The sequence below is a fragment of the Brassica napus genome, chromosome C7 (assembly GCF_020379485.1).
Source record: "Brassica napus cultivar Da-Ae chromosome C7, Da-Ae, whole genome shotgun sequence".
Classification (NCBI taxonomy): Eukaryota; Viridiplantae; Streptophyta; class Magnoliopsida; order Brassicales; family Brassicaceae; genus Brassica; species Brassica napus.
In genome coordinates this window covers 27,195,604-27,221,774 of record NC_063450.1, presented here as the reverse complement: position 1 = coordinate 27,221,774, position 26,171 = coordinate 27,195,604, and the positions used below count along the sequence as shown (strand labels likewise).

General features: G+C 33.1%; 2 protein-coding genes and 1 pseudogene across 2 annotated transcripts; 1 reads left to right on the top strand and 2 right to left on the bottom strand.

Annotated features, from left to right (window-relative positions):
* Positions 1–7,707: 7,707 nt before the first annotated feature.
* Positions 7,708–8,712, bottom strand: LOC125589913 (annotated as a pseudogene).
* Positions 8,713–18,011: 9,299 nt separating this feature from the next.
* Positions 18,012–18,818, top strand: LOC106373163 (high mobility group nucleosome-binding domain-containing protein 5-like). Its single transcript, XM_048764112.1, has 2 exons — positions 18,012–18,465; positions 18,547–18,818. The coding sequence occupies exons 1-2, from the start codon at positions 18,012–18,014 to the stop codon at positions 18,816–18,818; spliced, it is 726 nt and encodes a 241-aa protein (XP_048620069.1).
* Positions 18,819–19,809: 991 nt separating this feature from the next.
* Positions 19,810–23,103, bottom strand: LOC106373162. The gene is made up of 2 exons (XM_013813377.3): positions 22,681–23,103; positions 19,810–22,156 (listed from the first exon to the last, which is right to left on the bottom strand). Exon 2 carries the CDS (start codon positions 22,010–22,012, stop codon positions 20,669–20,671), a length of 1,344 nt encoding a protein of 447 aa, XP_013668831.2. The 5' UTR covers positions 22,013–22,156; positions 22,681–23,103; the 3' UTR covers positions 19,810–20,668.
* Between the last annotated feature and the right edge of the window lie 3,068 nt (positions 23,104–26,171).

The window sequence follows — 26,171 nt, the reverse complement described above, 5'->3', positions numbered from 1 at the left end:
GACCATACAAGTTCAAGACTAGAATCCATTGGGGGTTTACATCCAGCCACATGGAAGACCCATTCAACCTTATGTCTTTACGAGTTTGACCATATCATTATGTATAGTATCTTTGTAATCAATTCTCCCTTTGACTCCACCTTGTATGAACCACTATATATAGTGGTGTAAGCAATAAGAAATATACAACACATTCTCACAAATCTTCTCTCAAATCTTAACACGTTATCAGCACGAGACTCTCTCCACCTGAGCAATCCCATCCGCCGGCGATCATCTCTTTTCCGGCCATCTCTTCCGGCCCTCAGCCTTGCTCCGCCGGCCAAGTCTATCCCTCTCACGGTTTTCCGGCCAGCTCCTCCACCTCTCTCTCAACCAGCTCATCCGCGGATTAGCTCTCTCTCACGGTGGTCCATTCAGATCAATTTGGTGTTTTCTAAAAGGTAAACTAATCTATCCATAAAATCTAAGAACACCACATATCTGAATCCTGATTATTAGATCTATTTGACTCATAAAACTTATAAAAATTTATAGATCTAAAATTATCACAAATATTAATCTTGAATCTAAGATCTATATGAATCTTGATTCTAAAATTATTTGAATCTCTAAAGATCTAAGAATATCTAAAAACTTATAAAACTTATTAATAATCTAAGATCTATATGAATCTTGTTTCTAAGAACTATTTGAAATTATAAAAGATATTAGAGAAAATCATAAACCCCTTTTAGCTAGCAAGCCTTAAAATCGGTTCCCCTTTCTCCTATTTTGATCCGGCCTTAAATCCGGATTGACTAAAGGATTGAAACTCATAATCTTTGTTTGGCCGTATTACCGGCTGTATAGCCGGAAGAATAAGCTGGCCATCAAAATCTTAATCCCATTCGATATGCTTACCGATCCAAATCGGCCCTTATCCACATCAAAATCTCAAATCCCCTTGTTTGTTTTATAACTGGATATGTATCTTGATGTCCATTATACATATCAATTCCCTAAATCCTTTTTGCTTGATTTTTATCAATCCCCTAAACTCTAAGCAATAATCGGCTAAACCCCTAAATCCAAATCCGACCTTCATTTTTTTTTCCGGCCATGACCTTTTCTGGCCACAATCTTTTCAGCCATAATCTTTCAGTCAAACCCAAAGATATCAAAACATAAATCCTAATCAATGCATATCTTTGACCATTGATGTTTTATATTGTAACTGATCAAAATTTAAAACTTTTATGATTGTTTTAAATGCATATCTTTGACTAGGTAGTATTTATCAAAATATTATAACATATAGTCTTGATTTAAATAGTTATGACATAGGCTAAAATAAATACTAAGTTGAAATCATTTGATTACATAGTTGTTTGTCAAAATTTATCTAAATCTAAACCGTCCTTGAAATCGGTTCATTATAGTTTGAACAAATGATATAAATTTATCTTGATCTAAAAACCAACCTTGAAAAATGAATTTGTGATGATTGAATTATATATTGATCATATATACATACCTGATAGCATCTATTAGATCAAACATGGATTAGTAAATTGTTAGATCATACACATATCATGAACTGATCATTTCCATGCATCCGCTTGTCATATAGTTTTATTAAAACTGAGCATGCATACATATAATAGATCATTCTAATCATGGGGCATCTAAAATAAAATCTAAATTGGTTCATATTGCTTGCATCTAATTAGATTAAATCGGTTATTTTTAAAGTTAAGCATGTTTGTTTAATTTGAAAACATAAACCAGCTTTGAAACCGATTGATTGAAAATCTAATTGAATTTGTTCTAGACATATCCTAAAAATTATAAACTTTTCTTTTCTTGATTTACCCTGTAAAAGGGGGAAGAAATCGGTTTTTGCTTTATGATCTTTGAAAACCAAATATCCTCATGCATTAGGAATCACATATAGATTGTTTAAGTCCAATGCTTAGTTCTGAACATGCATTCAGCTATTTCTTGATCCATGCATTTGCTTGATTTCATCCATCTTGCTTGATCTTTTTTAATAAAATGATGATTGATCCTTATTCAAATTCTAAAGGGCCTTAATACCCTATATATATAATCAATCCAATTTGAATTATAATTAAAAGGATTACTAGATGCAATTATCAATTGATCATTCTCATACTAAGATTGCTTAAGCAAATAGATTATATGATTTGGGGGAAAGCCTTATTGAAATCATATACATTGATTTATTCTATAGCTTACATAGAATTTTGAGTGCTTGAATTACTCGTTAAATATTCAGATGTCGAGATTTGAACCCTCAGATTACTCTGCCCTCTCTCTGGAGATAATTACCTAGAATGGGTAAAGAATACTCTTGTTGCCCTGAGATCCAGAGGACTCGGACAATGCATCAATGAGTACAATGATATCATTGACAGTGAAAGGCATAGAGCTATAACGATTATTCGTTATCATCTCACTGAGGAATTAAGAGACCTGTATCTCCATGTTGAGGATCCTTGTGACCTTTGGTTACAGTTAAGGAAAAGGTCCAAACCGGTATCGTGGAAAAAGGCCAACCATGAATGGGAGATCCTTAGATTCCAGGATTTTGAATCCGTGTACAAATATAATTCTGCTCTGATGGATATTGCTTATAGTCTTGAACTATGTGGTGAAAGGATAACACATTATTCTTTATTATATAAGACCTACTCCACATTCCATCCAAAGGATGTGCTGTTGCTACACACGGCTAAGAAGCTCACCACTTATAATGACCTTTTGTCATATCTTTTGGCTTCTGAACAAAGAAAGCAGAAAATCAAATATACCATCAACAGATTTGATAAGCTTCAGAAAAGATACATTGAGCTAAAGAATAATGAGATGACGCCTCCTATAGCTGATGAAGCTGAAGTTGAGCGCCATATGGCAACACATGCATTGTGAAGGCCATATTATATAATTGTCTTTTGACATTCTCATTTTCATGTTTCCTGAGTTTATGTTTCATGAATTGCTTTGATACTTTGCTTTATACACGACTTCATTAATAAAATGAATTACTTTGAGTTCATCATTATCTTATTCAAACTGTTGTTTGATAAGAAACTATATCTATATGTTTTTATTGTGCCAAGATAAATATGATTGAGGATTAATACCCCAACTCACTTTTCCAAAGAGTTCAAAGAAGCCTTTGACAAATGGCACGACATGCTCTGCCATCCAGACTCAGTTATAAAATACTCTTGAACTCAACTGGACATTCTTTGAAAGAAAGGAAAAGAAGCTCGACCAAGGCTTTGCCTAAATGGCATTATATTCACCCTATAAGGTTCATTGAATTAAGAAAGAAAAAATGGTTTCCAACAATGGACAAAAGGGAATAAAAGTACCTAAATTAAAATCGCCTAAGTGGTCGAGACTACATTCTCTATTGATCTAGTGATCAATATGATATTAGGCAAATAGCCAAGGCAATCATGTTTGATTAACCCACGAAATTTATCACTTAGATGACATTACCATACTTAGCCATTCGGATTATGATGCAAATATTTAAAAGGGCGCAAATGTTATCCCATAAGATCTCACGTGTGTGCAATATATCTATGCACAAGGGAATTTATTGTCCCAAGCACCACGAATTTGAGTATGTTCATGAGGGGGAGTGAGGACAAATCCCATGATACATGACCATACTAAAATCCGTGAAACATGGTCCACAACCATATTACATATTGGTTGAATTTGATATAAAGACCATTACCTATAAGGTTCAAATTCTAAAAGTCCATATGCTTGGGGACACCATGAGTTATAAAAGAATGAACCTGCATCAGGCCATAGTAATTATATCAGGCCATATAAGTGATCATAGATATTCCCACCTCAGACTGATACGGGTCATGAGTCCAGACATATATCATCTTAAGATATTATGAAAGAATCCACCACAAATATATGTGCCATCTAAGATCATGTGATCTTAGAATCTCATAAAGAGGATTGGGAATATATGTTGGATATATATTATGAATATACTTTCTCCATAAGTTTAAAAGAAACCTTGAGCCAAAATGGGTGATCTAATTATAGACCAAGGAACAAGGATTACATAAGGTTTATGAATCCGAATATCCAACAATGAAAGGAGAAAAGTAATAAGCTGGTATAAAGAATGATAAAGAATGGTATCTACCATCTGGTATCAACCATCAATGTCTTGGCAAAGATCCTCGGACTAGAAAATAATTTATAGACATCCATATGCTACAATGATAGCAAAATAAAATGCCAGACACATTGACCCGAGAGAAAGAATGACTATGTCATCCCAGCTTAGCACCACACGGTTTTGATGTCTTAAAGACACAACCAAGTTGCTACAAAGTCTATATAAGATAGACCAAATAAATGTTCCAAATAAAGTTCCATAAATTCTAAGCAACCTCGGAAAGAAAGAAAGGTGCATGAGATAAAATCCGAGTTTTATTAAAGGAAACCATTCCAGACATTGAGATATAAAGCTGGCCAGCTGAACAACTAGGTACCATACCATATAGCTTGGGACGCCAAGTTATAAGGTTATTAAGGTCCTAGATAATGAAATCTCAAATTGATTTATACCATGTCTGGAACTAAAAGGAACTATATATATATATATATATATATATATATAAGTGTGTCGACACATACATTCATAGAAAATGCGCAAGTATGTAGCACATGAATACAAAGATAAGTATCGAGGATCATAAACCCACACAAGAGTACTCATAATGAATAATGATAGAAATGTGGGGTTTAAAGTGATATATAAAAGGCGTATTGTATTGGCCATGAATATGTAAACGCCATATGATGCCCAGTGAATATATAAATCCTGAAAGAAGGATAAATCGTGAGACAGACCGGGAAAGGTCTATATAATCCAATGTGGTGGATACTACTACATATTTCACTACATATGATGTCTTGAAGAAATTCAAAAGATGTAGTATGCTATATATGACTCACTGGATGATGATGATAATATTATTGGTACCAAAAGGTTTACCAAACGGTATTGAGCTCAGAATCAAAAGATGAGAGAAGAAGTTCTCTTGAACAGCATTTTCCTAAAGTTGTTCATGGACTGAATTAAATTACTACATGTAAGCAAGTGAAAAGTTCTATAAGAACAATTCAAATCAGTCCATAGAGGAATTTTAAATTCCTTGTGTTTTATACTAACCAGCCTAAGATAGGTTAAATGGTTATTCATTAAACCTTAGAAAAGGTTATAGACCATCACCACAAATTAGCCAAATTTTGGTAATACTTATGGTTGGTCGAATTCTCAGCATGAACCAACCAAGCTGTGGTATGAATGAATAAGCTATCATAAAGATAAGCTATAAGATCAAAGTTCATCTTTGAACAAAAGGTATAGGACCACATTATGCGTCCATATGCGACCCAACGGGTCCGACCATCATATATGAAGATAATGCAGCTTGCATTGCTCAACTCAAAGACGGGTATATCAAAGGTGACCGAACCAAACATATTCTACCCAAGTTCTTCTTTACCCATGAGTCGCAGAAAGCTGGAGAGGTCAACGTCCTTCATATCCGGTCTAGTGAAAACTCAGCTGACCTCTTCACCAAATCATTGCCCCCTTGCACATTCAGGAAGTTCACGCAACAAGATTGGCACGCGTAGACTCAAGGACCTTCAGTGATGTCCAAATCAGGGGGAGTAATGTATGTTGTACTCTTTTTCCTTTCTCTGGTTTCCCTTTTTACCACATTGGGTTTTGGGTTTTCCGGGAGAGATTTTAATGAGGCAACATTAGCATGTTACAAACCCTATATAGTTATGGCATCCAAGGGGGAGTGTTATGAATCATGAAGTGGATGGTCCATAACCTAGACCATACAAGTTCAAGACTAGAGTCCATTGGGGGTTTACATCCAGCCACATGGAAGACCCATTCAACCTTATGTCTTTATGAGTTTGACCATGTCATTATGTAGAGTATCTTTGTAATCAATTCTCCCTTTGAATCCACCTTGTATGAACCACTATATATAGTGGTGTAAGCAATAAGAAATATACAACACATTCTCACAAATCTTCTCTCAAATCTTAACACAACAGTAGTTTTTTCTTTATCCTCATACGTTGTCAAGAATAATATACTTTAATTTCCTCATGATCATACGAATATTCTCTAGTCTCTACAATATGATATGACTAGTGGTGTGTCGCGCGGATTCTTTGACATTTGTGTTATTTAAATTTATGAATTATTTTGTTGGTTTTATGTGTAATTTGACATTGCAGGTTTTTATTGCAAGTAGATGGACGTTCAACGGTTTGAATGTCAAATTCTTATAAACGTGGTTGTCTTTAAGTAGTTTTAGCTAACGTAGGAAATGATTGCTTGACATGTCAGTGCTGGTTCTTACCGACTGTTGACGACCATACAACTTTAGAGATGATATCTCATTAGATGTCTCGAAGGAGTTGTTAAGAAAATTGATAGTAGTTGATATGAGTTTATTTTGTAACTTACTTTGTGTAAGAGATATTTGTTTTTTGTGTTGGAGGTTTTGATTTAGATAGTTGTGTAAAATGTATGTTAATAAGAAATTTAAATCTTTGGCGTGGTAGTGTAATAATTTGTGTAATTTTATGGAGTTAATTTTGTTTTTGATAAATGGCTAAATTTTTATTGAGTTAATTATTTTGGTATTAACAATGCTCCTCATATATTAGTAACAGTTAGTAATTAATTTTAGGGGATTTACTTGGTGTTCCGTTTGCCAAACTAATTTATCAATATGTTTGTGTTATTTATTAATTTCACTAAGGATTTTTTGTTTTGTTTTGTTGGTTATATGTAGATTTTATTCAAATATTAAGCACTGTTTTTTGCATTTGTATATAGCCGGAGTGTGTTTCAAAAAAAACATATGTAGCTGGGGTTTCTATATAATGTGCATATGATACTAAGAATGTTGTTATAACTTAGGGTAATATTTTGATTTTGTTAAAGGAGTATGACTAATGTGTATTTTTTGGGATTCATGTTGCACTCAGATGGTTTACACAGTCCGCCTATGGTTTTTTATGTTGTTCCGGGGGTCCTTTAACTTATTTAGCTATGGCTTTGCTTAGGTTGTAATTTTTTTTGACAGGCATAATGAGAAAAAATTGCAATAGTAGTTGAAGGTGAAAACAGAAGCAAAAGCTCAATAAAGAAAAAATAGAAGCAAAAGTTTAAGGGAAAACTGAAGCAATAGCAGTGCATGTGTTTGTTTGCTATTATCTCCCATCAGATGAAGTTTATAAGTTTGTTCATATGTTTATAATAAAAGCTACGCTTCTCTGCTTTTGGTGAAGAGCTCATCTCTTTCTGACTGTCTGCTTTTCTTCTCCTCCTACGACCTTTGTCATCGTAGTGTCTTTTTTGTTCTTTTGCTCTGTTTCGGGACCTACTGGTTCCCTCTGCTTCTATTTAGTTTTGGTTGATGTTACCAAACTATGTTTGAAGAAGCTCACGCTCGTACTATCTTTTCTGAAATGATAATAAGTGTTTAAAAAAAGAAATGTTTGTCATATGAGATTGTTTTTTTTATTTTATTCTGAGAGACTTAAATGAATTTTTTATTTAAAATACAAAGACAAAAATTAAGAATTCGTAAATATTAATTAGAATCTATATACTGTATTCGATTTGAAAATGAGTAAACTTTACTTGGACTTGTGAATATATATTATTTGCAAAACAATTTAATTGCATAAATGATTAACACCCTTAAACTTTTGATAAAATAAGATAAGATTCAAAACTGAGCAGCGAGAACATATGCGTCTATTTTAAGATTTTCTATTTTGAGATATTCTATGGATCCATTTTTAACTCTTGAGATAGTTTAAAAAACATATTATTTTCAAAGCTTGGAAGCGAACCAAAAGCAAAGTGAGTGTAGAAAATAAAAGTCATCTAAACAACATAATAAATAGCTCAAAGTCACAAATTAAGCAGTCTGTTGGCTAGCGAGCCTCTTCCTGGATTCTTCTATTTTGGTAAGCTTAACACCCTAAACCCTTGATAAAAGACACCCAACACTTTGACCCTTTGCCTAGCGTGAACACATTCCTCAACCTTGTTGCAAACTCATGTCCTGTTGAGTCTTGTATGTGGTGGTAGTCTCAAAGCTTCCCTTAAGCTTTGAACGGTTTCTAATCACACCAACCCGCCCTCTGTTTCTACCTCCAGTCACCATCACAACATTACCGAAATCTAACTTGATGAACTCAACAATCTTGTTCTCCTCCAGGTCGAGCTTAATGGTTTGTTATGGAAGGAGATGCCCTTTTGTTCGAACTGGATAGTTTGAACCTTGCAAAGCTTATACTGTAGAGAAGAAAAGAAACAAATCTTATTGGTACACATACATGTCAAACATTACTCTAAATTATATCAAGAGCAAGAGAGATCAAAACCTTAGCTTCTTCGTCCCTGATGGAGTGAAGACGGAAACGTCCCTCGCTATCATAGAGAAGACATAAATTCTCATAGAAGAAATACAAATGCACCACCAAGTTTGTCAAGCATCCAATGTTTTGGAGCATTGAGCCTTTTCATATGCTTCTTTAAACCTATTGCCTGTGTAATAACTGAACATAACACATATGTTAGAGCTATACAAATGATATAGCCAGTGATACATGTTCCATTGAGATCTAAGTAAGCCATATCCAAGGACTAATATCCACTAAATAATCCCAACACCAGAGCCTTCTAAAAGTCTTCCCATGAAAAGAAAATTAATAAAGAAGTATCCTATAAAGCCAGTGTGATATAAGGTCAATCTAATATTTTCAGACTGAAGTCAAATAAAGAAACTGAAAAATAACTCACTTTTGCTAATGATATGCAAAGCCGACCAGCATTCATGAGGGACTGTCAAAGAAAACACACAATCAAAGGGTTAAGTAAAGCAATGAATATGTTATTAGCGGGATGAAGATTCGAAACAGGGTAGCTTAATACTCAGGAAACGAAACAATACCCCTTTTTGTTCAATATATTATGCGATCTGACCAGTGGAAATTGCACCAACCATAGCAGCCACGTTGGATAGAGAACCAAACACAGAGTACTAATACATGGACAAGATATCAAAGTCAGGCAAAGAATCAACCAGACAGCTCTACACAGAAAAATTGGTTAAGTACCTCAGGTCCTCAGCTACAGTTAAACTGAGATCCTTAGTGATTGCAGCTTGTGTTGGAGAAGAATAACTACGCTGGACCCAAAAGATACAAATCAGTCACAACTTTTAACAAATTAAAAAAAAAATGAAAAAGTTTGGAACTTTTCTTCTTACAATGAATTGAATATGAAAGAATAGGGATAGAGTTGTATCTGATAACTTGAGGTGAACCCATAATACTCGATTGTCTTGAACCGATCCGGTACACCCTCATGTGTGTATGAAAGGTCATCGCAGATCATTCATGGCCTCCTCTGTATCACTCATCTTTTGGTTCTTGACTCTACATTAGACGCGTCACCGCTATAAGGAAGAAACGATGATGAATCTTGTGAAACAATGAGATATGTAGATGGCTGCACCACTATTTATGGTATGGAAAACTAGGGATTTGCAAAGAAGATGGGAAGATGAGTAATTAAATTCGAGTAGTGGGAAAGTTGAACGGACTGACTTAATGGTGAAACTTAATATATTTTCTCAATGGTGGAGAAAGCGTTACATATAGTTATGTTTCTCCAGTGGAAAAGAGAACAATATAGACGACGAAGACGAAGAGCTGTTTTCAAAAGAAAAAAAATATGAAGAAGAGAGTTCGAAGGAGGAGCTTGTGGTGGGCTCCGTAGGAAGTTTAGTTCATTATAAGTAATTCTGATTTTGTGGGCTCGTTTTGAAAATTCAGGTCCATTATTGTGTGCCTAACAAAGGCGTGAAACACTTAAAATTAAAGTGATTACACGTGGAGTCTTTTGCCCCTTGTGCTCTTGCTGACGTTGGACACATGAGAAGAGAGGTAAGTCTCCTTTATATATATAGACTAGGGATTAACCCGGGCTACGCCCGGGATTTTTTTTTTCTAATTTAAGTTGTTAAATTATTTATATTTAGGTTATGATATATATTTATATAAATGTTAAGATGCTTGTCATAATTAAAATTTATTTTTAAATTTTAACACGTTAAATTAACATATTTTTTACTATTTAAATATTTTTTTGTAATTTTGTTGGCTATCTAGTTATCATATTTAGGAAAACTATCTGTTGAGTGTTGGAATAAATGTTTTAGATATTTAATTAAACTGCAGAGTATTTTCGGATCGACCACATGCTCAACAATCGATCGATCCGTAAAAAGATGGTCGATCTCCTTGGCCAGGTAAGTACAATTTTAGCAAAAATGTCTTTGATTTTCAAATATTAAGTATATAACTATTTTTTGAATATTTTTTTTAATTGTATTTTTTGATTAATTATTGTATTATAATGTTTATGTAAATATTTTTTGTGATGTTTGAATTTGTGTTGTTAGTATAAAATGGTAATCTTACATATGTTTAATGTAGTTTTTCAATTTTTTATGTTGTATGTTTACATATTATTTTTAAAAAATAAAATTGTAAAATGGTAATCTTACATATGTTTAATGTAGTATTTCCATTTTTTATGTTGTATGTTTACATATATTTATTATTTTCAAAATTATATATAATTTTTTTTATTTTTTTTTTTTATAAAACGGTAATGTTACATTATGGAGATAAGCCGTCTTTTTTTAAGTGAAAAATAGTAATTTTACATATGTTTAATGTAGTTTTTCCATTTTTTATGCTGTATGTTTACATATTATTTATAATTTTCGAAAATTAGTAATATTAAAAAGTAAAACTATATTTTATGCCACGTGTCATCTTTCGGAAGAAGTTTTTTTTGCTGATGTGGACGCTCTATGAAGCCTCAAAAGGTCTCTATTATTTATTTTTCTATATATTGAGTATTTCTCTTTCTTATACTTTATATTTAGTTAATATCTATATTTTATATTTTAAAATAGATGTTTAAATCTTAATGTATTTTTCTTTTTTTAATATAAAACGGCAATGTTTAATAGAAGAACTTGGACAAATAGTCAAATAATTATATTTATGTTTTTTTTTTCTTTTTTTATAAAATGGTAATGTTACATTATGGAGATAGGCCGTTTTTTTAAGTGAAAATGGTAATCTTACATATGTTTAATGTAGTTTTTCCATTTTTTATGTTGTATGTTTACATATTATTTTTAAAAAATAAAAATGTAAAATGGTAATCTTACATATGTTTAATGTAGTATTTCTATTTTTTATGTTGTATGTTTACATATATTTATTATTTTCGAAATTATATATAATGTTTTTTGTCTTTTTTTATAAAATGGTAATGTTACATTATGGAGATAAGCCGTCTTTTTTTTAAGTGAAAAATGGTAATTTTACATATGTTTAATGTAGTTTTTTCATTTTTTATGCTGTATGTTTGCATATTATTTATAATTTTCAAAAATTAGTAATATTAAAATATAAAACAATATTTTATGGCACGTATCATTTTTCGGGAGAAATTTTTTTGCTGATGTGGACGCTCTATGGAGCCTCAAAATGTATTAATGTTAGAACCAATACAAGTAAATTTGTCTAGGGATTAACCCGGGCTACGCCCGAGATTTTTATTTTTTTCTAATTTAAGTAGTTAAATTATTTATATTTAGGTTATGATATATATTTATATAAATGTTAAGATGCATGTCATAATTAAAATTTATTTTTAAATTTTAACACATTAAATTAACATATTTTTTACTATTTAAATATGTTTTTGTAATTTTGTTGGTTATCTAGTTATCATATTTAGCAATATTATCTGTTGAGTGTTGGAATAAATGTTTTATATATTTAATTAAACTGCAGAGTATTTTCGGATCGACCACATGCTCAACAATCGATCGATCCGTAAAAAGATGGTCGATCTCCTTGGCTAGGTAAGTACAATTTTAGCAAAAATATCTTTGATTTTCAAATATTAAGTATATAACTATTCTTTTGAATATCGTTTTTTTAATTGTATTTTTTGATTAAATTATTGTATTATAATGTTTATGTAAATATTTTTTGTGATGTTTGAATTTGTGCTGTTAGTATACTTAACCTAGACAATATTGATGTTTAACAATTTATTTTTTCAGGAAATAGAAAATAATGATATATCAAAACGTATCTAATACTTGATAAATGATAGTATAATGTAAATTACATCCATTATTTGAAAATAACCATTTGTTGTTTTTATTTTTTTTAAACCAGAAATTATTTTTATTTAAAAACATTATTCATATATAATATAATAGTTTAAGTTTGGAAGATTAATCTATATATATAAATTATGTATATTTTTTAAAAAATAATTTAAGATATTATATATTGAGCAACTGAATAAAAGCTGAATTTCTTATCTTGAAAATGAAATATTTATATTTTTGTCTTCATGTTATACTCACCAATCCAGCATTGATATTTATAACTCAGTATGTTTTTAAAAAAAACTTAGTTTTAAGTAATAAACGAATTTAATAAATTAAATTCATCACCTATAATGTTCTGTAAACTATATTTGAAAACTCTCTAAAATTATATTTCAAGCATAATATTACTATTATTTAATTTAAGTTATTTTAAGCATAATATATGCTAAACCAACTTAAATTATATTTACAATAGGAACATCCTAAACCGGTTAATAAACCAAAAACAATACTAAACCAACATGAACCAATACCTGATTCGGCGAGGAAAGAAGTGTTTACTTATATTATATATTTTACATTTTAAGATAGATGTTTTATGCTTAATGAAATTTTTCAATTTTTTTAAAAAAATTGTGTATTTACTTATTATTATATATATAATTCATATATTATATATTTACATTATTTACTTATTATTTATTTTCCTGTATATGTAATTCCATTTCTTGTACTTTTTATTTACTTAATATCTATTTTACACTTTAAGATAGATGTTTAAATCTTAATGTACATTTTTCATTTTCTTTAAATTTATATTTCCATTTGTTATTATTTCTATTTACGTAATATCTATATTTTAAATTTTAAGATATATTTTTAAATCTTAATGTAATTTTCCATTTTTAAATTGTGTATTTACTTATATTATATATTTACTTATTATTTATTTTTGTTTATATCGTGTATTTCTATTTTTTATACTTTCTATTTACTAATAATTTTATATTTTAAGATAGATTTACATTTTAAGATAGATGTTTAAATACTAATGTACTTTTTCCATTTTTTTAAATTGTGTATTTCCTTTTCTTATACTTTCTATTTGCGTAATATCTATATTTTACATTTTAAGATATATGTTTAAATATTAATATACTTTTTCCATTGTTCTTAAGTTGTGTATTTCTTTTTCTTTTTCTTTCTATTTACTTAATATCTATATTTTACATTTTAAGATAGATGTTTAATATTTAATGTACTCTTTCCATATTTTAAAATTTGTGCATTTACTTATTATTGTATATATAATTCATATATTTATATTTTATAATATTTACTTATTATTTATTTTTCTATATATTGAGTATTTCTCTTTCTTATATTTTATATTTAGTTAATATCTATATTTTATATTTTAAGATAGATGTTTAAATCTTAATGTTTTTTTTCCATTTTTAATGTAAAACGGGAATGTTTAATAGAAGAAACTTGGATAAATAGTCAAATAGTTATATTTATGTTTTTTTTATCATTTTTTATAAAATGGTAATGTTACATTATGGAGATTAGCCATTTTTTTAGTGAAAAATAGTAATATTACATATCTTTAATGTAGTTTTTCCATTTTTTTATGTTGTATGTTTACATATTATTGTTATTTTTAAATGTAAAATGGTAATCTTACGTATGTTTAATGTAGTATTTCCATTTTTTATGTTGTATGTTTACATATTATTTATTATTTTCGAAATTATATATAATGTTTTTTTTTACAAAATAGTAATGTTACATTATGGAGATAAGCAGTTTTTTTTAGTGAAAAATGATAATCTTACGTATGTTTAATGTAGTTTTTTCAATTTTTATATTGTATGTTTACATATTATTTTTTAAAAATAAAAATGTAAAATTGTAATCTTACACATGTTTAATGTAGTATTTCCATTTTTTATGTTGTATGTTTACGTATATTTATTATTTTCGAAATTATATATAATATATATTTTTATTTATAAAACGGCAATGTTACATTATGGAGATAAGCCGTCTTTTTTTTTAGTGAAAAATGGTAATTTTACGTATGTTTAATGTAGTGTTTCCATTTTTTATGTTGTATGTTTACATATTATTTATAATTTTTGAAAATTAATAATATTAAAATGTAAAACTATATTTTATGCCACGTGTCATCTTTCGGGAGAAGTTTTTTTTGCTGATGTGGACGCTTTATGGAGCCTTAAAAGGTTCCTTTTATTAGTAAGGTCTTTTTTTTTAAGTGAAAAATGATAATTTTACGTATGTTTAATGTAGTGTTTCTATTTTTTATGATGTATGTTTACATATTATTTATAATTTTTGAAAATTAATAATATTAAAATGTAAAACTATATTTTATGCCACGTGTCATCTTTCGGGAGAAATTTTTTTCGCTGATGTGAACGCTTTATGGAGCCTCAAAAGGTCCCTTTTATTAGTAAGGATTAGAGGTATTTTGGTCTTCTTTTGTTCGGTTTAGGCTAAGCCTATTAATTAAGAAAACCCATATATATATGTAGATGATTTCATATTATATCTAGATAAAAATACAAGTATACATTCTTAGCAAAAAAAAAATAGGATCAAATGCTGGAATGGGACAAAGGGAGTCAAAAAATCTAGAATGGATCTCTTCTACTTTTAATTAAAAATTAAAAAAAAAATCGAAAATAGGGGAAAAAGACTAAGTAACTAAGAAACTTCAACTTATTTACAAATCCAACCACCGAAACCCATTAACCTGACCCGGCCCAACTTTGAAACCCTAAATTCCCCGTTTCATCTTTCTCCACTCACGATTTCAAACGGATTTCAAACTCTCTCTCCCATAACCACCACAATTTCAAACTCCCATCTCTAATCAAACTCAGATTCAAGCACAATCATCTCAAAACAACAATCCCCATCTCCAATTTTGTGTGTGCAATGTCGCCAAAAACTCGGATCGCCGAGAAGAAAGAAAAAGTGGGAGCGTCGGAGAAGAAGAAGAACGCCGGCATGAAAAGAAAAGAAGCGGCAGCGAAAAGGAGAGCCGCCGCTAAGAAAAAGAGAGATGCGGCGAAGAGGAGTGAGACCACAGAGAAGAAGAGGAAGCGAGACCGTGGTCTGGATGGTGGGTCCTCGTCGAATCCAACCAAGAGGGCTCGGAACCGTGTGAGAGAAACCGCAGCATCTCCACCGGAACATCAAGGCGTTCATTCCTCCACACCAGCAGCAGAATTTCCTTCTCAGGGAGATAGCGAGGGTACACCACGCCCAGTGATTCCGAGTCAGCCACAAAAATCGCCAACACCAACTCATGCAGCGAGTGAGGCCGAGAATCCACAACAACCTCGAGTGACCTCAGGATCTTCCACAAAGAGTCCTTCACATCGTGTAGACGAGCAGAACGGTGAGGTGAGTGGATCTAACAACAGAGATTCAAACGCACCCGAGGTTACCGTTGATAATGACGCGCCAAGAACGGTAAACAAGTCAATTTAAAATTGTTTTAGAATTATTTATGATAGGGTTAAACTAAGAAATATGTAGTAATTATATAAGTAGTGTAACCAGTACAACTAAAAGAATAAAACTAGTTCAACTGGTAATAATATGTTGTAAATATGTTGTAAACAGAATCAATGGAACTAGTATAACTAGTACAACCACACTTCTTATAAATAATATAACTGGTACAACTATCAAAAGTATAATTAGTTTAACTAATACACCTGAGTATTGAATAACTAGTACAACTAAAAGAATGAAACTAGTTCAACTGGTAATAATATGTTGTAAAACAGAATCAATGGAACTAGTATAACTAGTACAACCACACTTCTTATAACTAATATAACTGGTATAACTACGAAAATTATAATTAGTCTAACTAATACAACTGAGTATTGAATTACTAGTACAACTAAAAGAGTGAAAATGGTGCAACTGGTAATAATATGTTGTAAACAGATTCAGGATAACTAGTAAAACCACTTTTTTATAAGTAATATAATTGGTACAACTACGCTTCTTATACGTAGTCTGACTGGTATAACTAGAGAAGTATTTTGTATAACTATTTAATGAGATGGTGTTGTCGTTGTATAACTAGGGTTGCTGGTAGAACTAGTAATATTATTTTTAATTTAATTAGTGTAACTGGTACAACTAAGTGATTTTGTGTTGTATAACTTAGTTATTTATTCAGTGTATTTTGTTTGTGTTTTTCAGGTTGATAGGGATGATATGACCGTAGAAGCTTACAGACCTGCTGGTTTTTTCTTCAAACCGAGCGACTATGGAAAGGGTTGCAAGCTCTCCTCAAGGTGCCATCAACACGATTTTCTGAAGACGATTGAAAAGTTTGAGGCCTCAGAGAAAAGTTGGTTTCAGGATCATCCTCAGTTCAAGCATATATTCCACATGGATTGTACCCTAACAAGAAAAGTGATGGGATTGTGGATGTTGCTACTTCGTACTATGCATACAGGAAAGGGTCGACAAACTTTGTTTGGGGTAAACGGTGTTCCAATTAGATACTCCATCAGGGAACATAGCCTCCTCTCTGGTTTATACTGCCACTCATATCCAGAAAACTATCCGAGCATAGGGAGCATGAAGTTTGCGAGAAAGCATTTTAAGGTAAAGAAGACAAAGGATGGAAAGGAAAAGGGTTTGCAAGTGACAGAAGCGGAAGTCTTAGAGAAACTTCAGAAGATGAAGTTTGATGGTAGTGGCGATCGTATGAGGATGGTGGTTCTTTACTTTCTGGCTAGAGTTTTATAAGAGGAAGGTTAAAAGAAGGATACTTCATTGAGTATTTCATTCTCCAAGCAGAAGAAGATCTGGAGTTTTGCACTGAATTTCCATGGGGCCGTTACACATTTGATGATTGCATGAATGAGATTTTTCATGTGAGGGATCAGTTTCGTGATGGGATCCCAGAGAAGGCACAATGGGTTTCCTGGGTTTATCAACCCTTTGGAGGTATATGAATTGTATTTTTTATAAGCATATTTGTTATAATATAACTAATGTGATTGTGTGAAATGATGTGCAGATATTAGCATGTGAATGTATCCTTGTCCTTAGAGAAAGATTCAGAGAGCCCGTTCCAAACTGTCTTGATGGTTGTCCAAGAATGTGCAAATGGAAGTTCAAGAGGACCGGAACAACAGGATTTCCACTTGGCATGATTTATCGGACGCTATGAAACACAAAGGTTTAAGTGTTGTTTATGTCATTTTCTTCAAGTTCATAGTTAATTAAATATGTAATTTGTTGTTGGTCATATTTCAGGAGATTATCAGTATTTTGGAACCACAAGGATATGAAGCAGACCTTTTGTACGAAATAATGGATGAAGGGACTTATGAAAACTTGGAGCTGATAGATGATTCGGATATGCCAGACATAGCTGCTGACAGTTGGAACAAGATCTTACTAGAACCAGGGAGTAAAATTTTCTAGCCTGATCTATTCGCGATGGATGTGAGAACCCGAGAGCAACAAGAGCAAGCAGGAGGCGAGGAAGGAGGCGAGGCAGGGGGCGACGCAGGAGACGAGGCATGAGTTGAGGCAGGGGGCGAGGCAGGAGGCGAGGCAGGGGGCGAGGCAGGGGGTGAGGCAGATCGTGAGAGTTTAAGAGAATTAGAGTTGAAGTTGAACAAAAGAATGGACGATGGATTTGCATTGAGAGACGAAACAATTCGTCTTCTAGCAGCAAGAGTAAAGGAGTTGGAACAAGACAAGATTCAGAGAGAAAGTTGGTCATTCCAGTTTGGTGAAGCTGAAACCGGATATGCTTTAGGAGGCAGAAGAAGAGATAAGGTTGGTGATGAAGAGGCTGAGATGCATGGTGATAAGGAGGGTGATGAAAAGGCTGAGAAGCATGGTGATAAGGAGGGTGATGAAGAGGCTGAGAAGCAGGGCTTGGATGATTATGAGGCTGATAAGGAGGGCGAGGACAATGGTGACAAGGATGGTGATGAGGCAGAGGCTGAGAAGGATGGTGATGAGGCAGAGGCTGAGAAGGATGGCGAGAAACAGATTGAGGCAGAGGCTGAGAAGGATGATGAGAAAGATGGTGAGAAACAGATCGAGGCAGAGGCTGAGAAGTTGATGCAAGGTAAGTCATGATAACATATAAGTTCAAATTATATTTTTAGTGATGATGATCTAAGTCAGGATGTATTTTTGTTCAGTGTAGATACTGACGAGAGATTTGATGATGATGGAGATGAGCAATCTACACTTCAAATTATGGCAAACACTGCAGAGAGATTTGAGAAGGCTGCTGCGGAAAAATCTGCTGCGGACAAGACAAATGAGGTTGTAGATGATGATGATGCTTTGGAGAAGGAAGGTGAGGTTGGAGTTGATGATTATTCAGAGGAGGCAGATTCGGTTGGAGTTGATGAGATGCCAAAGAGGGTGCCCAAGCGTTCTCATTTGTTAAGGTCTCCTTTTACGCCAAATTGATTTGGCGAAGGGCATAAACTATGTTGTTGTTTTTGGAACCTGTATGTGTTTGTTTTAAAACCTAAATCCAAACTTGTATGTGTGTGCTTTAAAACCTAAAACTTGTATATGTGTGTGTTTTAAAACCTAAATCCAAACTTGTATGTGTGTAATTGATTTGATGGTTGAACATGTTGCATTTACAGGTGTTTTACTAGAACAAGTAAAACTAGCATCAACTTGCCAAAAAACATAAATTAGTACAACTAGAAAAACTAGTACAACTAGTGTTGAATTAAAACTTGTAGGACTTATCTGGGAATCTATTTATCTGAAACACATTATGCACACAAAGTTGTATTAGTTTTTTAGTTATACTGGTTTCTACAAAGTTGTACTAGTTTATTAGTTATACTGGCTTGCACAAAGTTGTACTAGTTATTTAGTTATACTAGTTTGTACAGAATTGTACTTTGGCAGTGAAACCTGAAAATATTAGTTGTACCAAAGAAAAATTATCATTATCTAAGTTGTACCATTTATTTATGTTTACATGTGTTTGCCCGGATACAATGAAATCATCACTATTGTTAAAATACTTGTCATGTATGTTTTACAAAAAATATGTGGACAAACAAGTTAACAAACTTTAAAAGTATAAGGTAGATCAAGTATACTTTTGTGATGGAGTTAGAAATCCAAAAAAAAAAAAAACCAATACAAAACACAAAGAAACCTATCCAAACACTTAAAAATTAGACTATTTGATTGTTTTATTAATATGGAGAGCCAAAAAGAATATTTATATTTCAGAACCTGCATAGTTGTACTAGTTATACCAGTAGAACCTATTTTAGTAAACTAGACATAGTTGTACTAGTTATACCAGTCGAACCTATTTTAGTTTTACTAGTTGTACCAGTATGACAACACAGAAATATGAGTGTTATGTTTTATGAAGTTTTACCATGTTGCACTTGTATTACCTGATTGAAACAACAAAACGCATAAATAAATTCTACAACACATAAATAAGTTCCACAACACATAAGCAAGTTCCATAACAAGTTAACAAGTAAAACTCATTCATCATTCTTTTCGTTACCACTTCCTTCGTTGTCAGCTCCCTCGTCCCAATTTCCCTCGCTGCCACTACTGCCACTGCCATCACTGCCACTTTCTTCGTTTTCACCAATCAATGGTGGAAACTTCTTCTTTCTCTTTCTCCGATATTCTCCGGCAGACGGGAATCTTGTAACTTGTAGTCTTCTTTTTTTTTTCTCCACATACGGAGGGAAGACAACCTAAGATCGAATTTCCTCAGGAATTTCAGAACTTTCCCATGATGAATAATGAGGCACTGGATATATTGTCATGTAATATGCCAAAGTCCACTATTCCATCCAGTAATACTTAGAACAATAATGTTCAGCCATTTCTCCACGCGCCGTGATGGCAGCAAGTGCATGCACACAAGGATACCGATCAATATCAAAATACCTACAATAGCATGTTCTGTTGCTCAAATCAACCAAATAACCGTGACCATCCTCGCCAAGCACATTGTAGTGACCTTCAAATGTATTTAGCTCGGTCACCTTGAGCTTTTTAGTCGTAGGATATATGTAATGCAATATCCCATGCACATGCGGGATTAGTATCTGCCTCTCTGGTACGCGTAGATAATAGACGGTATTTGTTGAACCATTATGTTATCTTTTCCACGATCACATCAAGCATTGTCAACAACGCATATTTCCTTGGTTCCTTCAAAACACCATTGATAGATTCAACAGTGTTGGTTGTGTCTATGTTGTACCTTTCTCCCGGAAATTTACATCTTGCCTATTTGGTCTCATGAACACTGTCATCTATATACTCGGCCGCTTGAGGATACATTTTCCTGAAATCGTTGTAGCATTTTCTGAACTCCACCTCACTGTAAATACCAGCAATATTTCTAATTTTTTTGGCAACCCCTTTCTTGTTAACATTGCTGCAAGATCCGCTGACATTATTAGACAAGTGATAATTGCAATATCCATGGATCGCAATGGGTAAACCTCGTGTACTTCCTTGATGATGCTTTGGTTTCTATCAGTACAAAATACAAGCTGAGGATCATCTGGTATCATAGTTTTTAATATAGTCAGAAACCACTCCCAGCTTGCATTTTTCTCACCATCTACTACCGCAAAAGCAAGGGGATAATGATGATGATCTGGATCCTGAGCAGTGGCAATGAGAAGCACTTCTTTGTATACACCCTTCAGGTGAGTTCCATCCATTATTATCACTTGCCTCATCGCCTTGAACCCTTCGATGCAAGCTCCGAGCGCAAAGAACATATACTTAAACTGGTTCTTCTCATCCACTTCTAATCGTGTAATGGTGTCATGATACATCCTTTGTAACATGTACAAGTAAGATGACAGCCTAGCAAAACTCTCCTCCGGGTTACCAAACAAATCACTCAAAGCTTTATTTTTCCCACTCAAAGCTGTAGAATATGAAACCTTAACACCCAGTCTGTTATGCACCAAATCTATGAGAGTCTTTGGATCCAGAGTCTTGTATTTGCCGGGATAATCAGAGTGCACCACTGATGCGACCAAGCTTGGTGTGCCTCTTTTCTTCTTCTTCATGACACTTGCATCTCCACGAGAGCACGTATGCATCTTTCTATACGTTCTGATAGAGAAAAAAACAGAGTTCTTCAGCTTTGCAGCTCGTAAATACCATCTGCATCCAGCACCACGACATTTCAATATGTAAACCCGAGGATTCGACTTCTTTATATCAACCTCAAAACAATTGGAATGCACACCTTTGTCCACTAAATCCCTCAGTTCTTCTCTAGTCGGCAACTCCTCCCTATCATCCATTTCATCACCCTCTTCACTGATTTTCTCATGCTCAAACTCATCCTCCTGAATTTGAGGAATAATTTCTAACTCTCCAACTCCAACCATGCCATCATTATCTCTGGCATCACTCAGATTTTCCTCATTCATAGAAAACATCTCATTACTCTGATTTTCTGAGACGATTTCCTTAAGCTCCACATGCAAGACACTACGTCGGTTTTTCTTATCCCCCTTCATTAAATATCCTAAAAAATCTTCATCATCCAAGATATAACAAGGCCTCTTATTATTTAATACCAGCGGAAAGTAACTCAATTGAAGCTTCGTCCCAACTACATCGGTCTTCATTTTCTTGGTTATTCTATCAACCAACTAAGAATAAGTAATCTCCTCATATCTTCCTTTCATAACTAGTGTAGACATATGTTGCTCTTCACCATGTTCAAAATGTATCACCACAGACCCATTACTATCCTTAGTTCCTGAAAATGACTAAAAACCAACATTATTTATTAGTTAGTTCAGTTATACCAGTTGTACGGTCACAATAATATCAGTTATACTAATATTATCAATTAGAGTAGTTTACATGTAACATTAGTTATCAGTTATACTAGTAAGACCAGTTATACTATGTCAACTTTGCACATGACTACTATAAGTTATACGAGTGGTACCAATACTATATAGTCAATGTGTTACTCCAAGTTGTACATGGTTTACTAGTGGTATGTTTCGTATGAACATAGTGGTATGTTTCGTATGAACAATATCAGTAATATTAGTTCTGCCAGTTTTACTACTTTCCATTTTACTATAGTTGTACCTGTTGTACCTGTTGTACCATAGACAAAAACGACTTATTCTACAATATCATGCTTCATACTTTAACCAAATTATATTAAACTTTATAATCTGACTCATATGGTTAACACACATTTTATATGACTAAACTGAAACAAACAACAATAAAAAGAGAGAGAAACATAAGAGAGAGAGAGAAAGAGAGAGTTTACACTTATCAACCGATTTCAGAACTAAGGACGATGTACATGACCTGTTTCACAGCGTCCTAACCTGTCGAAAGACCCCAAGAAACAGAGGTGAAGGTTTGTGGATGAAGAGTTGAAGAAGAAAGCTTTTGTTGGTGAGGAGAATGAATTTTCGTGGTAGTTGAGTATGGTTGTAGGAGAAATGAAGAAGAAGAAGAATGATTAATGCATCTGTGGGACCCAGGCGAGAGAGAAGGGTTTGGATGTGAGATCCGAAGGCCAAGATTAAAACAAAGACGTAAGATCTGGCGGCTTAAGGGTGAGTTTCATTAATGACATTCTTGTAAATATTGATCATTTTTCTTCTAATGATCTGACGGCTCACGTTATATCCCATAGAATTCTTATCCAAGGGTTCATATTGATCTCATTAATGGGGTAAATTGTCATTAACCACTCTTTTGTCCTATGTGAGATTACTTTAGGTGGTGCCAGATTTTTTTTCATCATTTTGTCCCATAGCAGATTAAAGTCCAAAAAAATACAAGTATACATGTTCTTTTATGTTGGATTCGGATGATGACGCGTGACAAATAGGGCAATCCATTAGACTACATGTCGATCATGTAAATAATATGTTTAGAGAATTGAGGGAGAATTTTGGATTCTTTTAGGGTTTAGTTTGGTTATATTTAGATTACTTAATTCGGTTCACTCGAAATATAGTTGGTGCTAGTTTCAGATATTTTCTATTATAATAACGATTGTTACATTTTTTTTTTTGAAACACTATAACGATTGTTACATAAATCAAGTTTTTAGTCTTGTAACTCAAGTAGATGCATGTATATTCAGATCAATCAAACTCGCAATATTGCCCTTTGAAAATGAAGTCGATGCAGGCTTACTAGTTCTACATTTAGTTAGGCTTGTAATGAAGCCCACAATATAATTATTTCTACTGGGGTTACTTTCGGCCCATATCAAAATGGTTAACTTGTGAAATGTGATTGGAGCCTGGAGGAGGGGATAGTTTCGTAAATATGAATCACGCTCATATTATGAAAGGGAGGATAAACATGCAACTGTTAAAGCCACACGTGGGATAGTGAGACTCTTGTCGGCTAAATAGTTACTTCGTTCCTCTGAAAACTTACTTCCCTAACTATACAGGCTTTCTTTTTTGAACTTTATGTCTTTGTATCTTCGTACGTAATATTTTTAATTTATTCATATTCCATTTATTTCATTAGGATGCACGTTTTTTTTAAAAAAAAAATTCAAAATTATATATTTTTTTTTCGAAAATCATATATTTTATCTATTATTAAATTTTTTATTAACTAATAATGATTAATTGTAAATCTCAGAAAATCTTAATTGTATTTATTGAATTATTATAGATTTAGAATTATGAGAAATATATAAATCACAAATTATGTATTTATGGTTAAAATTTAATATGTTTTGAAAATATTAAAACATAGAGTATTTTTAAAATGGAAAAAATATTTACATACTCCCTTAATTTTTTTTATGACGGTTTAAAACTTTGCACATAAATTAAAAAAGCTAACAAGATACCTATTTTAAACTTTTTCATGAATGTTAGTACCCTCCATTTTGACTGAATTTGTTTGCTAATTATAAAGGTAGAAAAGGTATAACTTGCCATTTTGCATCAAATTTTGCAAACGTTAAATATAAAACGTCGAGTAAAAGAGAATAGAAAACCCATCCTGTCATCAAATGCGGTACTGGGTGTTGGGTCTTGTCCCCAGTCCAGGTAAAACTCTCCCGGATGAAGTGGACCGCTGCCTAACCGGGGCCAGGGGAATTATCCACTTAAGTGAGGAACCCCTGGATTATCAGAAAAAAAAAAAAAGAGAATACAGAAGGTATTATAGTAGTAATTTAGTATCCATTTTTTTCTTTTTTTATATATATTAATATCCGTTTATCTTCTTCTTTACTTTCAATGCATCTCCTTGTCCTTACTCAATTACAAGGAGTCCTTTTATGAAGTGAATTTTCAGTGACAACTTTGAATTTATATGTGTATTAACAATTAACTTCTTGTTGTACACAATAGATTTAGAGCTGAATGTTTTTGTGTATTATTAATTATAACATGGGTTCCTTTATATAAGGATTACAAGTCATAGAAAAAGGAAAATATCCAAAAACCTAAACCAATTAGGATTAGGAAAACTACTAATACATAATAATAGAAAGATGACAATTACAAGGAAAATGAAATAGAGTTTTATTTTCTCCAAAGCATAAGCCGCCTCTCTCTCTCTCTCCTAAGGTCACAGCCGCCTCTCTCTCGCTCTAGGGTTGGGCCATCTCTCTCTCAAAGTGTATGGACCGGTTATGGACCGAGCCGGTTATGGACCGGGCCGGTTATGGACCGGGCCGGTTATGGACCGGGCCGGTTATGGACATCAATCAATTGATTTATAACACTCTCCCTTGGATGCCATAACCATTCAGGGATTATAATACGCTTAATGTTGCCTCATTAAAACCGTATCAGAAAAACCCAGTGGGACAAAACCATGATGAAAGAAAAAGAGTACAACACGTACTGCTCCCCCTGATGTGAACCTCAGTGTAGGTTCTTTAGTCTACGCATCTGATGCGTGATCTTTCCTAGACGTGCAAGAAGGGAGTAATCAAATCGGCCAAGTTTATTACTGAACCGTAATTGGATCATTTTGATATTTCCGGTCTTTTCTCATGTCTTCTGACATCGTGTGTACATGGTCAAGAAGTGAACCTTTGCTGTCGACCACTCTATACTTTGGTCAGACATGTAGGACTATGGTCCTCGACCAAAAACATCCTCAGGGATACTCTCTTTGGCTATTAGCCGCCTATGATGATGTTAAAATGCTGATTGATAGGTAACGGACTGTATGAGTTTTCTCTATACTACCATCGACTATGCACTAATCTGATCGTTCCATGTTGGGTCATAGACTGCTTTTATACATGTTCATAACTTGTCTCATGAGTGTCCAAGATCATGACTTGATCAATGATCATTGTTGTAATGAATTTTACAATCTTATCTAACTATGGCACTGTGGCCAAATACACTCATGAATCTCACATGTGGTCATCGATCTCTATTTCCTTAGGCAATGCCATATTCGTTTTTCATTGCAGTCATATCCTTATATTGATGTCGTCTCATGACCTCTGTTGTTGTGGATCATATCACACAATGAATATATATTAGGTCATGTACTTTGATCACACATTCTTATGGACTGCAACCTATTGGTATCCGATCGAGAAGGATAGATTAAATGTCTCCTCTCAGCCTCATAGCAGCAGCAGACTGTTCTGCTATGCCGGATCCTTATCTAAGGGATCTGATGTTGGATTGGTCTATCCGGAGAACATGCTATCCGAGGTAGCAAGCTGAGGCAATCTGAATTACCTTTCTTTGGGCTGATCTTTCTTTTCCACTAGCCCGTACTACAATCTAGTCGGTCCATGCTAGT